This window comes from Anopheles gambiae, chromosome 2 (genome assembly GCF_943734735.2).
Source record: "Anopheles gambiae chromosome 2, idAnoGambNW_F1_1, whole genome shotgun sequence".
NCBI lineage: Eukaryota > Metazoa > Arthropoda > Insecta > Diptera > Culicidae > Anopheles > Anopheles gambiae.
Genome location: NC_064601.1, coordinates 2,995,843 through 3,017,481, shown reverse-complemented (window position 1 = coordinate 3,017,481; position 21,639 = coordinate 2,995,843). Strand labels below are relative to the sequence as shown.

Below are 21,639 nucleotides of genomic sequence, written 5' to 3'. Positions count from 1 at the left end.
CATTGCAGAAATTGAATGGCAGCCGACTGTCACTGCATTTGAATTGAAAACTAAAGGAACAGAGCGCGAACGCGTTATTCGTTTGTTTCTAAGAATCCTTAACCAACCATTCCGGGAAATTCAACATAGAATACGAATCATTTTAGCATTTTAAATTGTTGAAATTTTAAACCAAATGCTTTGTATACAACAACGGCAAGTCTATCATCAACTATTCTTTAAGAACGTAACATTTCGAACCGGAAGGCCTACAACTGGGAGTCAATCTCACCCTAATAACGCCACACGGGAGAGTGACATTCTGTCCAATGGGAACTGTCAATTTGTTTTCCTTTCTAATGTCATTTCAAGGTGACGGCACAGAATAGACGAGTGGCGAAGGAAAATCGACCGCAGCCGGCACGTCATCAGCCGACAACAACGCAGCCGAAAACGCACACAACAGCAGCCCAGCAAAAGAGAAAAAAAGCAAGACGTAAAAATAAATAACCCTAGCAATAATAATAAATGACAAGCATTAACCTCGAAAGCGAGAAGTGTTCCTTTTTTTGTGGTTTTTAGTGTGCGTGTGTGTTCGAACGTTTCAAACACATGGCAGCATCACCTGCATAGCACAGAGGTTTCCGGCGTGACCGGATGCGATTCCGTGGGCAGCAGAAGAAGGTGCCCTCCCATCCATCATCCCCCTGCGCTTCTTCCCACACTTCCCGGTTGTTGGCGCATCTTTCAAACGTTGGCGCAGTATTATTTGACGTTTCGTAATCTCACACGACGGGGGTGTAAAATGGGGTAAAATTGAAAGATATTATGAACGACCACACAGCACAAGAGTGGAGAGTTTGCTCCTCCTCCAGTGCTTTCACTTCCTCACACTGAGGTGCCAATGGGAGTAAAACAGAGACATCCCACACACACCCTAACAATTATCATAGCAACGTTGCCGTGTTTCAAGCATCGCTTTGAACATTGGCAACCGGGCATTTTTCCCCTTTACCATACAAACGTTGCCTTAACAAGAGCGCCATTGCAGCGTTGCCATTTTCAGCGCGTCGGTGAGCACACAGTGGCAACAGGGCGATATTGACGTTTTCTTTCTTCTTTTTTTTTGCTTACATTTGATCTCTACGAAGAACCAAAAACAACAGAATGCTTCTCCTTCCCTATTACAACTGCCCCAAAAACCCTCGCTGTGCAAAAGCTTGATGGTTCGTTGAGATTAGAAACCTGCACAACACATCAATCAAACACACTAATACCTCAACCATCTTCTTCTGAACCTTCCAAAACAAACTCGTTTTTTTCCGTGACCAGATCTCGTTCCGTCGAGCTGTCAAGGCACGACAACAAATAGATTTGGTATCTGTGTGTGTGTTTTGGAAAGCCCTCACCCTTTCTTTTCCGATTAACGACCGAGATTAGTGACATAACACAGCATGTTATGTTCGTAGAGTCCCATGGCACTCGTGAAGAGAATTACCATGCGCTAACCTTGGGGCAGGATGGATTTTATGCAGCATAAGACACGTGAGGAATTTCAATGTCTTGTGTTTAAATAGTAGTCTTTCCCAATTTTCAGAGCTTTAGTGGAAACACAGCTAGAATTGGGACAAAAACAGACTTGCAAAACACAAATTGTTTAAGTAAAATAGTTCCCATGCTGCAGGATTTCTCCTTTTTTTTAAGCTCATTTTAACAACCAACTCTCAGCTCGCAAACAGAACTGCCATTCCAAAGGCTATGCAGGCACAGTACACACAGGGGCAGCCGAACGCAACACGCTCGTAGCAATTCAAATCCCCCGCGCGTTAGCTTTGAGCCAGGATAAATAAATTCACCAACGGAATATAAATAATTCATTCTGTGTACCGTAAATAAATAATTCATCCTTCCGCTGATTGGGGCAAGCACACCAAAAGCTATCATTTTAAATTGGCCCAGTTGTTGGAGTCGCTCGATGGTGGCGCGGCTGTGATGGCGCACCGTGATGATGGAACGCGCTCCTCCATCGGGACACAATGCGGAGGGAAGAAGAGGTTTTACTAGTTAGCCTTTAAATTATTCAATAAATAAAATATTAAGCAATGTATTTCAGCTGAATCAGACATTATTATGACAACCGGATATAGTCGGGAGTGAGGAGCAAATGTTTTTGGTACTGTTTCACCTTTGTGTAATGTGAAGTATAGTACTAAAATTTTGTTATGTTCATCTCTCCCAGAAATAATAGAAAACGTAATATATAAGGATAAAACCAACCCCACTTCAAATCTTTTTATTAGCTCTTTCTCTAAAGCCCCTTCATTCGCCATTACCGCTACTATCTCTGCTAGCCACAGCGAACGGCTAGCATAAGTCGGTAAATTATGTCAGACAGCTACACGGTACGTCTGTTTTCTTTCCACCTAACCATCTCGCCGGGCAGGCAGCAGGAGCAGAATGAATTAATGAAAAATAACAACCGGCTGGTAGCACACCATGAATCATCCTCTCCAAAGCTGTTTTTTCTCTCTGTTCTTTGCAATCCATTTAATCCCTCCTTCATCATTCATTTCAAATGATGCCAAAGGATTAGATTAAAACATTTCTCGGAAATGAAAGCAATACTTGAAATGGCTAATGTTGAGAAATAGCAATCAAAACTCGAAAAAGATTTGCAAATAAATGACAGTTCTGTGATGAAATTTTGAAAGTTCTAAACACTTTTCCAAACCAACCACGAACGCATTTCGCTTCGAACAAACGCGTACGGTTTGGTACGCAACAACCTAAACGCAACGGTTAATAAAAAATGGTAATCTACACAGCATCGCCGTCGTAAAATAAAATCTACAGTAAAAGCACCGGAATAAGTATCTTAAAACATTAACGTCCGGGCCCATCCCGTCCTATTAGCATTACGTGAGCGCCGGGGGCAAGCTGCGGGCAATATAACCGGCAACATAAATCCCTCGTCGTCGGTTTCCGCACAAAGCAACACAATCGTCCATACACACACACACACGACTCGTTCAAGGACTCTCGACCGGCTTCGAAATTGAATTTCACTACCTTGAGCAAAACCCACGACCGGTGGTGACGACCGGGCGCACAGGTTGCATTCCGTGGTGCTATTCGAGAACTCCACGAAACTCTCCACAAGCAATCCATAAATTCGCTTTTATGAACAACGCGTCGAAAGCATAACCACATACATAAAAAAAGTGTTCCAGGCGAGCGGCAGAGACACGGCCAAAGGCTGTAAATACACCATCCAAAGTGGACGATGTAGCCGAACATAAACAAAACTGTATTGTTTACCGGGGGGCGCACACTAAGTTACGGCGCGCGCAATCGTATAAAGTAGAGCCTAGCCACATTCATGCCATTGTTGTAGCTACAAACGACCTTCTAACAATAATATCGTCACACCGAAAAACGTAGTAACATTGCGGCCCTGTTTGCATAAATTTGAAATTTGCAACGTAAATTAAATATCCGAGAACTAGAGTGAACAAAATTTGCACAATACAATCACACAAAAAGGATCTAGCCTCCACGTGACTGAAACGCGAAACATCTAAATTAATGCTAATCACGGAACTCTGACAAGCACGTTGGGAGGGTGTGTGTGTCATTTGCATTTTTACACTCAATCACTGTTAATCTGCTTTGAACAGCTTTTGGTCGAGGTGGAGGAGAGCAACAGCATCAGCCGAAACACAGTATCATCTCTCTCTCTTTACCAAGAAGTGTCGTTTGAAGTACCTGAAGTGATGTACCTGAAAACTCAAACGAAAAATATTCTACAACGAGAGCGCTAGCGAGCGAAATGCAAACGAACAGAGAACACATATTTAACATGTATTGTTGTTTTGCTTCCTCTTTTAATTGTACTTGTGATGCGCGTTGTAAAATGGATAGACTCCATATTATAAAAGGAAACATTTGACACCAGACGCCAAGGAAACGAACACTTCAGCAGAATAAAATGATGATAATCAATCGGATAACAGCAGCATGAATAATTTAAACCCAGTTCCAAAGCGGAGCAGCAGCGCCATCTGCCCGGGCTTATGAATATGGAATTGGAAATGGATAGCTGAAATGGTCGTGGAACGTTTCATTCATCGCAGATGCAGGACACGACTTAAAAACCGGATACATACAAAGCACATCTTCAGAAGAATTCGTGGAATGTAGATTGCGCAACCATCAAGAGATTGGAAGGAAATATCGAGAAAAATGGTTGAACATCACCCGGCGGCTGCGTACGGGGTGGTGGGGGTTTAATGAAACACATTCATGCTAATCGAACACTCCAGACGTCCTCGAGACGCTACAATCCAATTAGCAGCGTTTGGTCGCCCAGCCATACGGGCTAATCTTGAGGCCGTAAGGGTTGTAAATGTTAATGAGACGGATTTTCAAATCATGGGAATCATATATCAATCTCATTTACAGCGAATTGACGCACACAGTGTCCCTATTTTGCCGATATAATAAAAACTGGTTGCTACTTCAGAGGCAATGGTTAAGTTAAATCGTTATATGTTTATGGCGTTATGAGACCATGTCTAATCATTTCGTCACAAGAAATAAGATTCGCATAAATAGGCATTCGCATGTTATTTATAGAATGATTTTTTGATATCATGTCGCACAATTTATAATTTTTATAATTGTCTAATTATATTAAATCTGATACATACAAATTAAAAAAAAAAACATAAAAATAGCTTTAACTGATATGAGTTTGTAAGCTTATCAAAATCATTAAATTCCTTATGAAAGCTTACATAACAAGTGTGCAAAAACACTTGCACAACTGTATTACCTTATGTTTCGAAAAACATCTTTATCTCACCACACATCCCTCTCGCCTAGCGGCTGATACTAAAGCGCCCCCATCAGCAGCAACCAACCGCACACCGCACACAATTTTCCTTCCAGCTGCGCAGGCTAAACGCAACCGCATAAAAAGAACATAACAAAAGCGTCGGGAAAACGATAGCCAGCTGCCCGCCCTGTCTGTCTGTCTGTCCGTCCCGTGACACCGAGCTAAAATATACACATTCCACCCTTTCCCCCAGCCCAGCGAAACCACCACAGCAGCAGGAGGGCAAGAAGGCAACATGAATCGTTTTAACCGCAGGCGACGACGCTCTCATCAAGCATTCCGTTTTGTCGCACGTTTTCGTACTTGGTGCGCGCGTTTTCGTGCGCATTACCCACGTGGCAACAGGGCACAGACGAGCACAGCATGCGCGCACACAGAACAGCAAGCAAAAGAACAACCCCGCCGTCGCACAGGAAAGCTGATCATTTCGAAGGCGTTGTGAACGAACGCATGCACACGCACGCAAAGCTAACCATGCGCGCAACAGAACAAATAAACACACAAGGCAAATGTGCCAATCCAGCATCATCGCGCCGCCAAGTCATGGAATTGGAAGAAAGATGCTGGCGCATAGAGCGCACTACACACACACTTCACCCCACACACTTAACAAGCGACCACGCTCAAAGACATAAAAAGTTCTAACGATTTCAGCACAACGAATGCTAACACGCTGGCGGCATCTCGTTGTCGCGTCATCATCGTCGTCCCTGATCCACAATATAATACGCCATAAATAAATCGGACATAAAAATCGCGCTCGCACACAACGCAACACAAACGGCCCTCAGACGACGTGCGACGTTGCCATGATTTCAACAAACCTCCCCGGGATCCGTATCTCGCAGACAGAAGACGAGGTACGAAAATCCAACGAACGTTACGCAGTTTAGTGAAGCGCGCATGTTCAGCATGTAGCCGGCACCACCACCCGTGAGCCTACTATACCGTGTTATAGTTAACAAAAATTAAAAAAAAAAGAAACACAACCCCAACGAAGGGATAGAAATAAAAGACCAAAAAGGAAATGGCGATGATTGAGTGGTGGTGCTGCTGCTGCTGCTCCCTCTCTCTCTCTCTCTCTCTCTCTCACTGCCACGGTTTTGCGCTCGTGCGCGGTCCGATCCTGCAGCAGGCAACGCGCACGCAAACCGGCCGTCGCACCAAAAATGTTTTACGTAGAGAAAAAGGTCACACAGCCAAAAGGGAAACACACACATACACTGCCGCGGCATTCGTTGCGATAATGAGGAAGGGGAAAAAAGCATACTCAAGTTTTACAACGCACCAGGGCACTTGTAAATCATCGCCGCAGGGCGCGAACGGGCAGCTGCACCAGGAACTGAGCTGAAGTAAAATTATAGGGTGCTAAGGTTGTAAAATTTGACAGCAGCGCGTTTAAGTGTGTGTGTGTGTGTGTGTGTGTGTGTAAGAAATTTTAATTGTTGCCGTCTAATGTCTCACACGACATTTAATGTGAAAGTTAATTCGATAAAGGATCTTGCCAATTGTAAGGTACACCATCGTACAGAGATTCTCTTACATTAAAAAAAAGCATTGAATCTGTCAGACCTTAAGCAGGAATTTCCCCCCGAGTCACCATTACAGCATCTCCTCTTTCTTCGCTGATCCTTAGAGCGATCGTGTTGCGCGCCATAAGCTTCAAAAATCGCTTCAGCCACGTTCACGTTCACAGCACACCACCGCCCTCTGAGCCGCCAATCACACGCCATTATGATACGAATTCCCCTTTCCGAACAATGGAGCAATCAAGAACAACAACTACAAAAATCGGTTCAAAGAACCGAACTGCGTCGACAAACGCGCGACGTTGCCAAGTTTGAGGAGAGCAGCAGCCGTGTGCGTTGGTTCCGTCGTCAGGCATCGGAAACATTCCATTCTCTTTGCGTGATGCCCCTTTTCAAAAGTATGCCAAACAATGTGAGTAAAAAAAAACGACACCCACAGGATAGACAGAGAGAGAGATATAGAGAGAGAATGAAAGGAAAGCACAAAAACACTTAAAAAAGCTCCACACCACGCGAACGGTGGTGCACAGAAAAAGCACAGCCTTTCGAAGCCAAATAACAAAAACGTGGCAACAGTGCACACAACACGACCAGAAGCCCACCACCCCCGGGGCTAGGGGATATCAAGCCACACAAACTCACAGACACACAGACACACTCTACAGTGCGCCGCAGGGGTTCAGCACGGAAATGAATTCGTTAAGCTTCTTTTTCGTATCGGATTCACGTTCCCGGAACGTGAAGAGTGTGCCCTGCCCTTCCCTCCCCGGTCCGCAACCGATGCGAGACGACGATACGCTGACGAAGCACGATCAACGGGAGGGAAAACGGTTCGACAGTCCACACCACGCTTCCGCTCCTTACCTTCCTTCCGGGGGGGGAATTTCATGGATTGCGATTCTTCTTTTTCTAAATTTTTGCTGTATTTTTTTGCACTCCACCTCTGCCCCGGGGGGATTAAGTGGGGGATTTAGTGGGGGGGATGCGACTCCCCTCGGGGTGCTTGTGGAGGGGAGCTATGATGGTTCGCTGACTCAGCACCAATATACCCTACTACTACTACTACCTACACTGCAGCAGAAACGTTGGTTGAGCAACGTTCGAACTTGGTGCGTTTTTTATTCGGTTCTGCTCCTCTCCCTCCCTGCCCTGACTGCTGCTGCTTGGTTTAGTGTTGCGCTAGCTAGCTGCTCAGTTTTGGTACGCGGTAACGGTCGTTTTTCCCATTATTCAGCAAATTGTATGGAGCACAGAGCATACCGCGCGCGCTCTGCGGAGCCACAGTTAATTACGCGCACACCAACTGATTGCCGCCTGTCCGGGGGATGTTTGTGAGAAGGGTAAGGAGCGTCACTTCTTTCTCGCCTCACCTCTCCTCCTCCTCCACCAGAGAGCCGCGGCGCTGTAGGAAAGTTTGGTGAGATTTTCGTTTCGATATTTTCTTTCACACTGTATTTCTTTGCGCGGTTTTACTAACGCACAGTGCAATGACCAGCAAACAGAGTGAAGAGAGAGAATGGAGGGAGACACACAACACAAAAAACGGGTTAATATTTCAATTTTACCCAACAATTTGTAACGATGGGGACAGGAGTTTAATAAAACAAACAATCACTAATAATACGTTACATTTTATCAACCTTTCCAGCACAACATGATTGCAATCAGCCCACATAACAACTGCGCTTACTTGTTTGTACAAATAATGGTAGAAGAGGAATTTCATTTTCCATCGCAGGCGGTCTCAGATACCAACTGTTGTGAAAGGGGCAACAAAACAAAGGCAAAAAACATCAGCAAGAAATTCCACCGCCCTCCAGCGCCGCAGCGCAGCGATTCGTTGGAAGCAGACACATGCTACCGAAACGTGGCAACGTTGCTTTTGCGATCGAAACGAACCAGCAGAATAACATAAATAACGAAAGAAAACTTCTCCCTTTCTTACACATACACAAACACACACACATAGAGAGAGTGTCGTATGGGAAATCGAAACGTTCAGCTTTTGTTTAACGTTTCACCATCCACAACCGACGGACGCCGACGTCCCACTTTCCGTCATTCTAAAGCCAAAATTGACGCTTTGTGATCGACAGACAGTAAGCGCTTCTTCAACCCCAACCCCTCTTCTTTCAGTAGACGGTTATTGTGAGAAACGCTCATCTCACAAGAGGCCGCCAATAACACGCACAGCAAGCGCAATCGGCGGCACTTTTGACAACGTTGCCAAGTTTTTCCTGCTTCTGCGAAAAAGTACGTTTTCCCCCTATCTCATCTTTTTTGCAGTCTCGGGGGCAAGACATGGTTGAGCGGTGTTGATAAACCGTTGGCTGAGGACTGGGTACGTTGTTGAAGTGCATCACAAATAGATGACTATCGAACGAGACACAATTGAACGTTTAATGAAAGCTATCCAAGCTGAACTGTAAATTTGGTTATAAATTACAGTGAGCTACAATACAAAAATGCTATAAATGAGCACATGAACAAGTATTCTCTCGACAAATGTCCCCTAAATGACCTTATCAAGTCACACCAAAAAACGCTCCTTATCCTCCTCCTTTGGGCAAGATTTCACCCGACGAGGGATTCGCTAAAAACCATTTTTACAACAAGTCGCAATAATTCCAGTGTCCAGTCCATGCAGTTATAAAAAGGGTCGTAAAAATTACATAAAAACCTCGCCACCAATAACAACAAAACAACCCATTAGACACGCTCATTCTCCTCTTTTCCGAGGCAATATTGGGGGGGAACAAAAAAATCCAATATGAAAAGAAAACGATTCGTCAAAAACGCAATCTCTCGCTTTTGGTGGTGGCGGCGGCCGTTTGCGCAAAGTTTCTTCCTTTATTTTCCGTTTGCCTTGCCTTGCCTGTCGTGCGGTTTTAATGACTTTGACCCGCGATGAGCGTATTTTTAGCGTATCTGAGACGAAATATCTTCGTCAAAAGGTGAAGTTGATTGAACAGGAAAAATGTGAGAGTTGTTCCGGTGGTGGTGCAGCATTCTTCTCAATATGGGATATTTTTACGATGATTTTATATGATGAGAGGTTGCATTCGCTAGGGCAACAAGCAGGTTCCGCGGCGTGTCGTTCGAGGAGATGTAAATTTTACCTTCTCAACAAGCAACAAGGATTTATTACTTACGATAAATTGACACTTTTTAGGCGTTCGATTCGTTGCTGTTTTGTCGTTCGCCGTCAGTTTCGTTGCCACACTATGGAGGATCTTACCTGAAATCGCATAAGAGAGAGAGAGAGAGGAAAATGATTATTTTCAACGCAATCTAAACATTAATTAATGGTGTATAAACACGGTGCTTCCTAGCAAATAATCTACTTTTTCAGATAGGAGCAAATTTGGTCGGGAAATATCCGCACAGACACTTAAACACACACCCCCCCACACACAAGACCGGATGCGAAGGCAGCAGTTAAAACATAAATTTAATTAACCAGTTCCGCGTTGTCTCTCGGGCTCCGCTGGACCGTACACCGTCCGTCGTCGTCCTCCTCCTGTCATCATCACCTTCACCGCCTTTCAAATTCGTTTGAAGGTGTGTGGGGACTAGAGATGGGTTCTGCGGATCGCACCCATGGTTCCCCTCCGGTCCCGGCAAGTATGATTCCGATTCCGATTCCAGAGAGAAGGAATCGCTAGTTCCACCGGAATCGTCCGGAATCGTCCGGAATCGTCGGAATCGTCGGAATCGTCGGAATCGTCCAGAATCGTCCGGAATCGTCTGAAATCGTCTGGAATCGTGCGGAATCGTCGTAATCGTCCGGAATCATTGGAACATTCGGATTTGACCGGAATTGGCTGGAATCGCCCGGAATCGACCGAAATCGTCCGGAATCGTGCGGAATCGTATTCAATCGATAGTAGTGAATAGTAGAGCCGATTCCGGTCGATTCCGACTGTTCCGACGATTCCAGACGATTCAAGTTAACGTTCCGGCCGCCGCGCATATGTCAATGCTATCTGTCGTACATTTAAGCCAGGAATGTCGCGCACTGAGTTCCTCTATATCGTCCGATATGGACGCTAGCATCTTGTGTTACTGTTTGTATCTATTTGAATTAGGTTATGTACTGAATAAATGACATGAAATGAAATGAAATCCCGACGATTCCAGACGATTCCGGGCGATTCCGGGCGATTCCGGGCGAATCCGGGCGATTCCGGGCGATTCTGGGGGATTCCGGGCGATTCCGAGCGATTCCAGACGATTCCGGACGGTTCCATCGACTCCGCACGATTCCGACGATTCTGACGATTCTAGACGATTCCGGACGATTCCGGGCGGTTCCGGCTTGTTGGATTGAACCTACCCTTCGGAACTGGGTCCGAAATTTGTTGGAATCGTCCGAACCCAGTTCCGCTTTTTTGTGCGTTTTACCCAACTCTAGTGGGGACGCGGTCTTCCAATCGAACCAGAACGCATGCTAGCCCCCACCCACAGGCCGTCGCCGAGGAGGTTTCGGTCTCGGAAACCATTAAAATTATGGCAACAAACCTTATTACCGACGATGGATGGGGGGTACTGTTTTTCGTCGACCATCTCGGGGGCTTTTGGGAAAGCTTCTGATGTGTGTTTGCTGCGCGAAACGACTCTGCCACTGGGTGCAGTATTTTATACAGCTCTCCACTTCCCATAAAAACACGCACTCTTTCTCGGAGAGCTTATGCTTTGGAACACTGGCATTGGATAGTATAGCATCTACTACTTTTCAAGGCTCATCCGTTGAAAGAGTGGTAACAAAAACTGTTGGCAAAATTCCAATAGTTACCAGCCCGGCTATTAAAAGTTTGTCTTTAATATTGCATTAAAGTGTGATCATCAAGCTGCAAAGCATACGATTTTAAGACTGCAAGCAGCGCTGTAGATCAAGCTTAATGACGGGTAAAATAAAATTACCCCATGCATTAAATCACTTGAGCGAAGAATGATGATAACACATTACGATAACTTCATTACCACCCCCCTCAGAAAGACAGAAAGTAATGAAAACGCCAGAGAACACACACACAGCACTACGTACACTGTTCTCTATTGTGCAATGAATGGTCGAAACACAAAAATCCAGTGCTGCTATCCGGTGGTCGTGTGAGTGAGTGCATGGAGCGACTGCCATCATCATCATCCTCAAGTGTGTTCACTCTTGAGTCGCCAACGGCGTCACTTGAAGCGATCACTTGAGAACTCTAGTTTGGAGGACCAACCAGGCAAGAACCGCGCGACGTCGTGTCAGCTTACGCGCAAAGCCTAAACACTCTTGTAACACTCGGGGGGCCGGGCCCTGAAGAATAATCTAAACGAAAATCGAATGCAAAGACGCCGAGGATGAGGGTGAGGGCTCGCTATTTCAGCTACACTTAAACTCCCAAGAGATGCCTACCGATGGACTGGTGCGAGGACCTTCTTCACGCTGTAGAAACCACTGATTTCGGAAGAGTTCAATCGCGTTTGAATGCTTAAGGACGGCAAGAGAAGTTGAACAGATAAATTTATTCTTTGGAATGCTTCGAAACCAAACCACAGTAGTTTGACCTCGAAAGAGAGAAAAAAAATGATAAAACTTTGGTGCCATGATATGAAACTTGAAGAATGAATAAACCGGATCCTGCTTTCAAATCAACCTCACCGGAAAGCCTATCACAGCAACGCCAGCAGGAAATAAAACGAACTGCTTCCGGAGTCGAAAAGATAACATTTTCTTATCACAAGCCTTCCCCTCCAGCATTGTGAAAGACTGCGAGCACAACTTTTCTTTACGGTTTTCTGACTTCGCACAATCAAATCTCTATTATCGTTCAAAAGTTTTTTTGCAAACTGCTCTCACTGGTAGTGTTGGCTTGGCGTTTAAAAAAAGGAAAGTGCTCTGTGGGCTCTGGGAGGAAATCAAGCTGATTTATCACGGAAGGATACCTACTGGCGCTTGATAGTTATTGCACTAACAGATACTAGAGATTTGTTAGATGGAATGATGTGCAATAAGCGGGGAAGAAATTTAATATCGATCACTATGCATTGAAACAACTTTCCTCAAAAAATGAGCAATAAAATCAATCTAAACACAAATCAAAAGAATGTATAATACTATAAACCTTTTTTTTCTAATTTCGCATCATAACAAAGATGGCACATCCGTATAACGATCAGCTGCTGCTGCTGCTGCTACTGTCGTTGCTGTACAGGCCGGCGATCTATCAGCATTAGTTGGTGTGCTTGCTGCAGCAGCATGATTGATAGAATGATGGAGCGCAATTTCGCCTCGTGCATCCCACGCAAACCAACAACTCCCCCACCCCCCTCTCCTCTTGCCATCAGCACCGCCCTCTCCCTGCTCTTGACCACCGCGCCGAAGCATTTTTGCATAGCTTCTACACTGACAATGATTGATTTGCCGTTCAATGCCATCCATTAATCTACCCCCAGAAGCTCTGCTGTGGATCGGTCAGGGAGCTTCGTTTTTTTTCGGGGGGGGGGGGGGGGGGTAGAAACTCAAATTAAATTCGATCAGAAAGCTGTACCACCGTGCTTGAAATTGGCAAAAACAGCCTTTTGTGAGAAAAGGGTAAAAACGAAAGCTTAATTTCGTTTTCTTTTTTTTTGTTGTTGCAGGTTCAAAAAGAAACTCCATCAAAATTGTGTATTAATCTTTCTGTGAAGCCACATTAGCGACGAAGCTGACGTCGCTCAATGAAACTACTTTACAATCACTACCCCGACCGAAGACATTTACCAAAAACGAGCAAATAATGTCGGTCCATATCTTTGCCTTCCCCCAGCGGCCTTGGAGGCGGTTGGCTGCTGGGAGGGGGGGGGGGGGGGGTAATGTAGTATAAAATGGCATAAAAATGTCTCCATAAATGCTTGCACACACCACACACAGAGCAGGAAAGACACATTGGCGAAAGAGCATTATGATTGTGCTGAGCGCTACTACTCCCTCCCACTACTACCATCAATGATCTATTATTAATCGGTTATCATGATGCGAATTTTTTGCGCCTCCTCCTCCACAGACCTGCTCGTTTCCACCACTGGTCGCTTTTTGTTTGTTCTAACGACACTGCACACCAGTGCAAACATAACTGTTGTTGCTGCTGTTGTTGCTGTTACTGCAAACTTAATGATGCTGATGGCTTAATTAGGTGCTGTGGGAAAAACAAGCAGCTGTTACCGGCGGCACAGGTAACGACCGATCACTAGTAACTCTGGCAAAAGCGGTAAGTGGAAAGTGTAATAACGTAGAAAAAAGGATTACTGTGACAACGAAGAAAAGAAAAACAAACCTCATGCAAAACACACTAAAGCTACCGGATATGCATGCATCGGCCGGTTGTTAAATGGGAAGGCAAACACACACCATTCAGATAAACATACATTTAATGCTTCGGAAACATCAACATCCTTCGAATTCCTTGATTTCTTTGCAATGGTACTGTTTGCATTGAAGCAGTAAATCGCATCGCAAGCGTGTTTATTTTAACGATTAGCACACACTAGAGCGTGATCTGCACAGTGTAATCACATTTGAATGTGACGACCTACTACTACTGCTGTGAAGGAATGTTTGATGGCATCATTTCGGGGCATCACACACGCGTCATGAAATTCCTCAAAATGCCAATCACTTTTATAGGTCATTATTTTGTTTTCTTTTTGCTAGTTTACTCGTCCTACACCGTTACGATGGCCTATACAAGCGTTCTAGACTGATTCGAAGCACGCCATTGGACAGTCCTTCCTTAGAGGGAATGTTTCAGATGGGAATCGATACCGTCCGGCCTTGGTATAAGTTGGCTTTTTAATATAATAAACCTTCGGGTTTCCATCGGTTATTGTAAAAACATTCGATAAAGTTGATAGTTTGGTCTGTTTTGATAAGCTTTTTGATTTATGGAGCAGATTTTATTGATATTGCACAGCCTGTATTAACAGGGTTTTCCAAGGGTTCTCATAGTTTTGGGCCACTTCCTTGACTCTTTCCTATTGATAGTGAACTTCATACGATGGAAATTGGACTCCATGGCACCCTTTTAGGACAGACGCCTTGGAAAATCCTATTCGATTTGTTCAACAAGAGTGCTATAGAGTCCAATTCCCATTCCCATTAAGTCCATTTCCCGTAAGAAGGAGTCAATAAAGTGTCCCACAGCTATGAGAACTCCTGGAAAACCCTGTATAATAGATTAGTTCTTTAATTAACATTTACGTGGTGATTTAACATCCTTTGCATTTGTCAAAACGGACGGTCCTTCGATTGCTCGAAAGAAACAATGGATATAAAAACATTGCACCCGAAACCGGTCTAAATGCTATCCAATCTGCATTTAGGACCGGTTTTAACGACCTCGATCATTAGATTTCGCATTGAAAAACGATTCTCAGGTAACATACCTTCACCAAATACCCAAATTTCCTGTTTCAATAGCCGCATAACTCATTTATTGTCTAGCGTTATACACAAACAAATGATACGCAAAGCATGCTCACATCTACTGTTTATGCCGTTACAATCGTTGCATGCCGAAAAGCTTTCGCAAATGACAATTTCGCGCGCTGCTTTTGCACACGGAACCGAACCCCCATTGATCACATTTCGGTAATTTATTCATGCGGAAAGCATAATTCTCGCTTTATGAAACCAATTTACCAACACATCCATACCCCACAGGCCCCCCACACACACACACAAGCCCCAACCCTTTCATCTGCTTTCCTCTTTTTCCTCCACATGATGCCATCCAAAGCTTTAGTTTTGCAAAAAATAGGAACACAAACAGGAACGTTTGGCCCTTTTTTGGCACTCCGGGAACCGGCACGCACACACACGTACACGCGCGGGACAAGGAGAACGGTCGGTTCGCGAGTGAGCGAGCGTGCGCTGGTGTTGTTTTGTTACAGGGTTTCCCACGATTTATTGGTTGGATCTCATCAATTTTTGGTTGGTTCCCATATTTTTTTAGTGCGTTCCCACGATTTTTTGGCCGTTTCCCAGATTTTTTTGGTCCAATTGTATTGATATCCATTCGGAAAATACCAATAAATTATGGGAACGAACTAAAAATCCATGGGATACGACCAAAAATTCGTGGGAACTCACCAAAAAATCATGGGAACTGACCAAAAAATCGTGGGAAACCCTGTATGCTAACGATATTACGTCTGCAGCGGTATATTTTAATTTCGAATGTTATCGTTTCATATTGCAGGAATGAAATGGAGCGCCACCCGTCCGCAAAGAAGAAGAAGAACGCCGGCCCACAAACACGCACACACAGACACACACGCAAGCGGAAACCAGCGGATGATTCAAACAAATCTGCCATTCGGAAAGGATTTTCACCCGAAATGTGTGTTTGCTTAATAAACACGGAAAAGGCAAATCGAAGAAGAGAACATTCCCAACATTTCTCGTTCGTACTTTTGTGTACATTTTGATTCACATTATAAAATCGCAAATTTATTTTTGCACAACTTCTGTTTTTGTGGTTTTGTGTTTTCGGAGGGAGTTTATGAATATGCTTTTTTTATTAAACATAAATAACTCCTTGTTGCAATATATTCTTACTCATGTCGAATTTGCGTTAATTTATGCCAAGTAACAGGACATGTTAAAATACGCAAAAACCACACAATACAGGGCTGTGTCTGTGCTGTTCCGCAATCAAAGTTTCATCCAGCTTATATAATCCTTCGGCCCAATCAGCCACAACATCTGTTGTTTCTCGCCGTGCAAAATCACATTCCGTCCTCGTTCCGATCATCTATTTGCGGAAATTGCGCTCCTCGAATACATATCGGGAAAATTGGGCAATCGGAAATTATAATAATATGCCTTTCCCCGGGTCACCGAAATGATGACGATGAGACAGACAACAGGACCCGGAGACAGGACCCGGCGAAAGGATCCACCCCACATTTCTCCAACACTCTTTCGTGCTACCCGCGAGCAAAGGAGAAGCGGCCAAAGCGCGAGAGTGTGCGTGTGCGGTCTTCTGTCTGTGAGAGTATTCGAAGAAGATATGACGATAATATCGTTAAAAAATAACGTCCTATCATTCAATAACCTTTATGGATGCCGGGTTTAAAACTGCCAGAGCGCGCTGTTGGTACGTGGAACGATCGTTTCGTGATGCTGCATATGAATTGGTCGTTTATGGAGTGGCGCGTTTTTTCACCTTCATTTCTAGCTTTTTGCATTTTACAACCCCGGGTGGGTCTGACGATCCAATGGCCACCACCACTATCATGCAGCATCTCGCGAGCGCTCGTTAAACTCTGGTGAAAATATTCATTTAAATGGCCTGTCCCTGGGAATGGCTAGAAATTACATTGAAAGCAGCACAGCACCAGGTTATCGGACTGTTTCCAACGCTCGACGTCAGCTTGTTTGGTGCTTATTTTCAAATTTAAATTGCGATGCGAATTTGTGCTGACATTAGTATAACATTCGCCAAACCCGTTCCACTAATACACTGATTAAACAGCAAATTCTATGCTGCTATCTAGTTTATGCATCGCTGGGCAGTGTGCTAAACATATTTTCCCTGAAACCTATTATTTTGCATCAACATGCAAACGAGTGGAAGCAGAATTTCGAATGTACATTTTAAACGTTTACAGGGTTTACCAGCATAATAAACAACTGTCCACTTGTTTATAACAATAGTCATTTTGAACAGACACCGCTGTCTATCACTTGCTCACACGTCAGATGGTGTAAGCTACTCTGTCCAATTCAATAACACAATTTTCGCCTTCGATTGCACAACTGTCGGATTCGGCACGGTTACTTGTGGTTGTTGTATAATTAACAAAATTAATGTTTTGATTGATTGAAATGTATGGTTTATACTGCATATTTCTTGAATAAAAGAAACGTGTTTGAAAATGTTTTGTTTTTGCAAAATTTGTCAAAACAAAACAAACTGTGCCGAATCTGACAGTTGCTTATCGAAGGCGAAAATTGTGTTATTGAAATGGACAGAGTAGCTTACACCATCGGACGTGTGAGCAAGTGGTAGACAACGGTGTCTATTTAAAACGACTATTGTTATAAACAAGTGGACAGTTATTTATTATGCTGGTAAACCCTGTATTTATTCAAACTCAGCTGGGGCATGGCTGAGTTGAAGCAGCGACCACCACGACAGGGAGAAGTTGCATCGAACCAAATGTTTCTCGGTTGTTCTGTTTTGTTCATCTGTTTGACTGCTTTGTGACGCTAATAAAATAAACAAATAACTAAAGACAAACTAAAAAGCAACAAGAAAAAACAGAACGGAATAAACAACCTGTGTTGGGGGGTAAGAGGTGGGACTTATCAACAGTGGTGTTAAATTTTGCACTTGACAGGGAACACCAATCAAAATACGCGCTAATTAACCGTGGTTGAATTAAAACTAATGAATTGACTTCTACTAGTTGTGAATATTCTGGAATGTTGAAGAGCTCTGCATAATATGATAATTGTTTGTATTGAGTTAGAACCTTTTTTTTATCTTCTTCATATATTCTGATAGATAGTACATGCGCCAACCAATATGTTGTTGATTTATGTATTTTAAATAAATGAACAGCAGCATCGAATACATTTAAATCTAAACAGTACAGGTATTTTTAATAAGTTACTATAAATCCACATGGAAGAAATTTTTGTTAATTATTACATCAACATACACAGAATACACTTTAATTTAAAACACTTAATCCACTTGCTAATGCTTTTAGGAGCATCCTACAGGACGAAAACATAAATGAAAACGATTTAAACCGTACCGCAAACAGCGAGAGTGCGGTCTTATAGCTTCCAAATACTTTGTTAAATCCTTTCCCCAATTCCTGTATATTCCTCGACATCAAATACTTTACACCCCACGAATCCCACACCAGCAACAGCAACGCAGCCGCAAACGGCGTTCGACCGCAAAGCTGCACCAGGAGATGCAACAGAGAAAGGGGACGGAGAAAGATGCATTTCGCTAGGCCACACTTTCCCGTGCTAAAGCTGCTTACCGCATTTTTGCTAAAGGAGAGATATGGGGATGAAATAATATTATTTACCGTCAAATAATAGCAATATTGCGAACAGGGCACAAGGGACGGTTGGAGTTTTCTGGAATTTTTCACATTTTCGCGCCATTCCGCAAAGAGCCGCTGGTATTATCGGGGTGTCATACACACCACAGGCAACAGCAAAACAGGACACACATTTTAACGGCGGCATATAGGCTCTGCACGGTGCACATTCTTTAATTTTCCCGGATGCGAAATGTTTCACATCGCAACAAAGTTGTTTAATTAATATTTTGCTATGAATAGTTTGCATGCGCATTTCGATCCGAATTTAACGACCCTTTCGAAATCGTTTAACAAAAACCATATATTTCATTATAATTGGTAATAAATTATACATAAACATTACTCTGCATAATACCACGCATTCTAATGCAGTCTGCGAGTAATTTAAACCCACACCACCGCATAACAAACACACTCACACGCGGCGCTGGTGAGATGGGGAGATGGCACGCCGGAGGGTTTCAAGGTTGTTGCGCGGCCGATCAGCTGACGATGACAATGTCAGCATGTGCGCGCACAGTCCGGCATCGCGTACTTTTACTATTCCTTTCGCTCCCTTTATCCTCACAACTCCCCCGCACACCACTGCGGTACTTTTCACCTACCCACACACTTTGCTTCCCTTGACACTCTCCACGCAGATGGTACATTTCGACTACAGGGCATAGTAAATTATCTTCCAGCGTCTGGGACGCAAGCGAACCTTTGGGGTTTCGAACCATTTCCTCCTCCACCCCGCATACAAACATGGTGGAGGGGTGCTTGCGAGACAGACCGGTGCTGGGAGACGGTCGTTCGCCGAAGCGGGCGAGCAAGGTTAAACACGCTGGCAGCAGTGAATATAAAAATCTTAGAAAAACCGTTTTCCCCGCACGAGAGCAGACAATCCCCCCCCACTCACTACGCTAGACGGAATGGATGCTTCGCGAGAGTGTTTGTATTTCTCACTTGATTTCTCTTCTCTTCTTTCTGATTGAATTTGTTCTTCACTGTATGCTTGATGCACGACGCGGGGCGGCGTGAGTGTGTTAGGAATATGGCCTGCTTGTTTTTGCCTCCACATCACACCAACAATCAACATGTCGGAGGCGTAAACAACTCTGCATGGCTTTAGTGAATGCTTTCCAAAGAGAAAAACCTTATTTAGATAAATACAATTGTAGTACATTTTTTACATATTATTTTATAAAGAATATGAGTTAATAAAAGGATTTAAATTCCCGTTCTAAAATTTAAGTGTACCCATATTTTTAATAAAACTTTATCAAATCGAAAAAAAACACCATAGGTATGAAATGAAGTAAAAGAAAGTCCTGTTGTGTGTATTCGCTATTGTGTCAGAGACTCCACTCCTCTCCGGGCGATATTGTTGTTCACTGCCAATCCAAGGCTGGGCGCCTCCACTAGAAGAGTACGACGCTTCCCTAGCAAAATGGCGCACGAATCCAAAACAATATAAAAACCGCGGGCGGCCTTTCAACTTTCAACATGTTAAACGTATACTTCAGTTAATTTTTACTAATATGGAGAATATATATGCTACAGGAAAGCTATATAATATGTAACACAATATTATTATATTTTTAATCCAATCAATTACAAAACAAACAAAAAACTGCATTATTTCCACATGGTTCGCGTAATTTAATTTGCTTGCGTTAAACGTCAAAGGTACAATTTCGCTCGAAAAATCCAGAAACTGTTAAAGCGTACAGTACACCATGTTCGTGCAACGCAGAGGACTATCAAGAGCATGACAAGGGATTAAATTATCATTATTTTGTTTTGTTAGAGTGTCATTTCCATTTCGAAGAGCTCGAGTTTTTTTTATAAGCGAATGTCATTCACGTTGGGTAATTTAATTTCCCAGAAAAAGGCTCATGTTTCTCCATTAATCAAACAAAAGGGACAAAAGAACGAATTTTGTATACAGACGATATTTAACTACACAATTTTATCCAGCAGTAATTTGTTAACAATGCTTTTGGAACACTTTTTGATTATTCAAACTCTGTTCTGTTGATTCATCAAACTGAGGGAAATGAGTTTGTAACGTGTTCAGAGTACATTTACCGCATATCCATTAGACGCAAAGCAGTTAGATTAACGTTTTGCTATAACAATCATCAGCAGCACCAGCTTGCCATTACAATAAATTACCCGCAATAAATCACATAAATTGGGGTAGCTTGGCATATAGCGCTGGATCGATTATAGTAGTGGGAAAGTAATATAGTTTCTTGTTAAATTATACAAATACTTCCATATTCAAATGGAATATGAGCCGGCAGCAACATAAATGCAACCATAACCAAATCATAACTATTGAACCGTATGGCACACGAATGAATGAAGTTGCAATCATTCATCTTTTCACTCCTTTTCCGTGCATTTCGAGCAATGCAGTACTCGGAACTCCCGTTTCAATTTACATTTCTGTTTGATGTGCATTCAGGCGCCATTCGGAAAATGCATTTCTGAGTACGTACAGTACACGAGAAATGCGCACAGTAAATTAATATTTATGGAGAATTTAATAATCAACCCCGCAAACACCGGAGTTGCAGAGGTAACTTACCTTATTTTCCACACTGTCACACAGGTTGCCCTTTTCGGTTGCATCAAACAGCTCCTGTTTGATGTTTTCCGGCAGCAGTGGAAGAAAATCGTTCATCGTATCGGAAAGCTCGTCCGTTTCCATGTTGCCTCCCGACGCCGCCATAAGACATTCAACAAGGGGGTCCCTCCGTTTGCACAACGGATTTGATGGAAGATTCACCACTAAACCGCGTTCTTCAATCACACACTGAGCACAGCAACAAGAGGAAGAATAAAAACAAAACACCTCCCTCCGGTCGTTCACTGCTGGCCTACTGCGCCTTTGTAGAAGAGCCTTTTTCTTCTTGCTTCTCCGTTTCCCTTGGCTCTACCTTCAGGCCCTTCAGGGTGTACTGCGATGGTTCTCTTTATCGATGCACAAAACACCACCACTACCACCACACTAACTAGAGCCGCCTTTCACCTTTCCTGCTATATTCGAAGAAAAACTTAACAGAAAAAAACAACATTAAGTTACACCTACAGCATACTTTCACTCGCCACTCACACACAACAACTACCACACCGGATTCACAG

The 21,639-nt window shown here is 43.5% G+C and overlaps 1 protein-coding gene across 18 annotated transcripts in view; it reads right to left on the bottom strand.

The window, feature by feature from the left end:
• LOC1281851 (transcription intermediary factor 1-alpha) overlaps nt 1-21,639 on the bottom strand; it is a 41,549-nt gene that overhangs the window by 18,305 nt on the left and 1,605 nt on the right. For all 18 annotated transcript variants that reach the window (XM_061642649.1, XM_061642644.1, XM_061642646.1 and 15 more), the window contains exon 2: nt 21,083-21,551. In XM_061642649.1, the coding sequence (XP_061498633.1) occupies nt 21,083-21,226 (144 nt within the window). In that variant the 5' untranslated portion in view covers nt 21,227-21,551. The remainder of the gene's footprint in view (nt 1-21,082; nt 21,552-21,639) is intronic.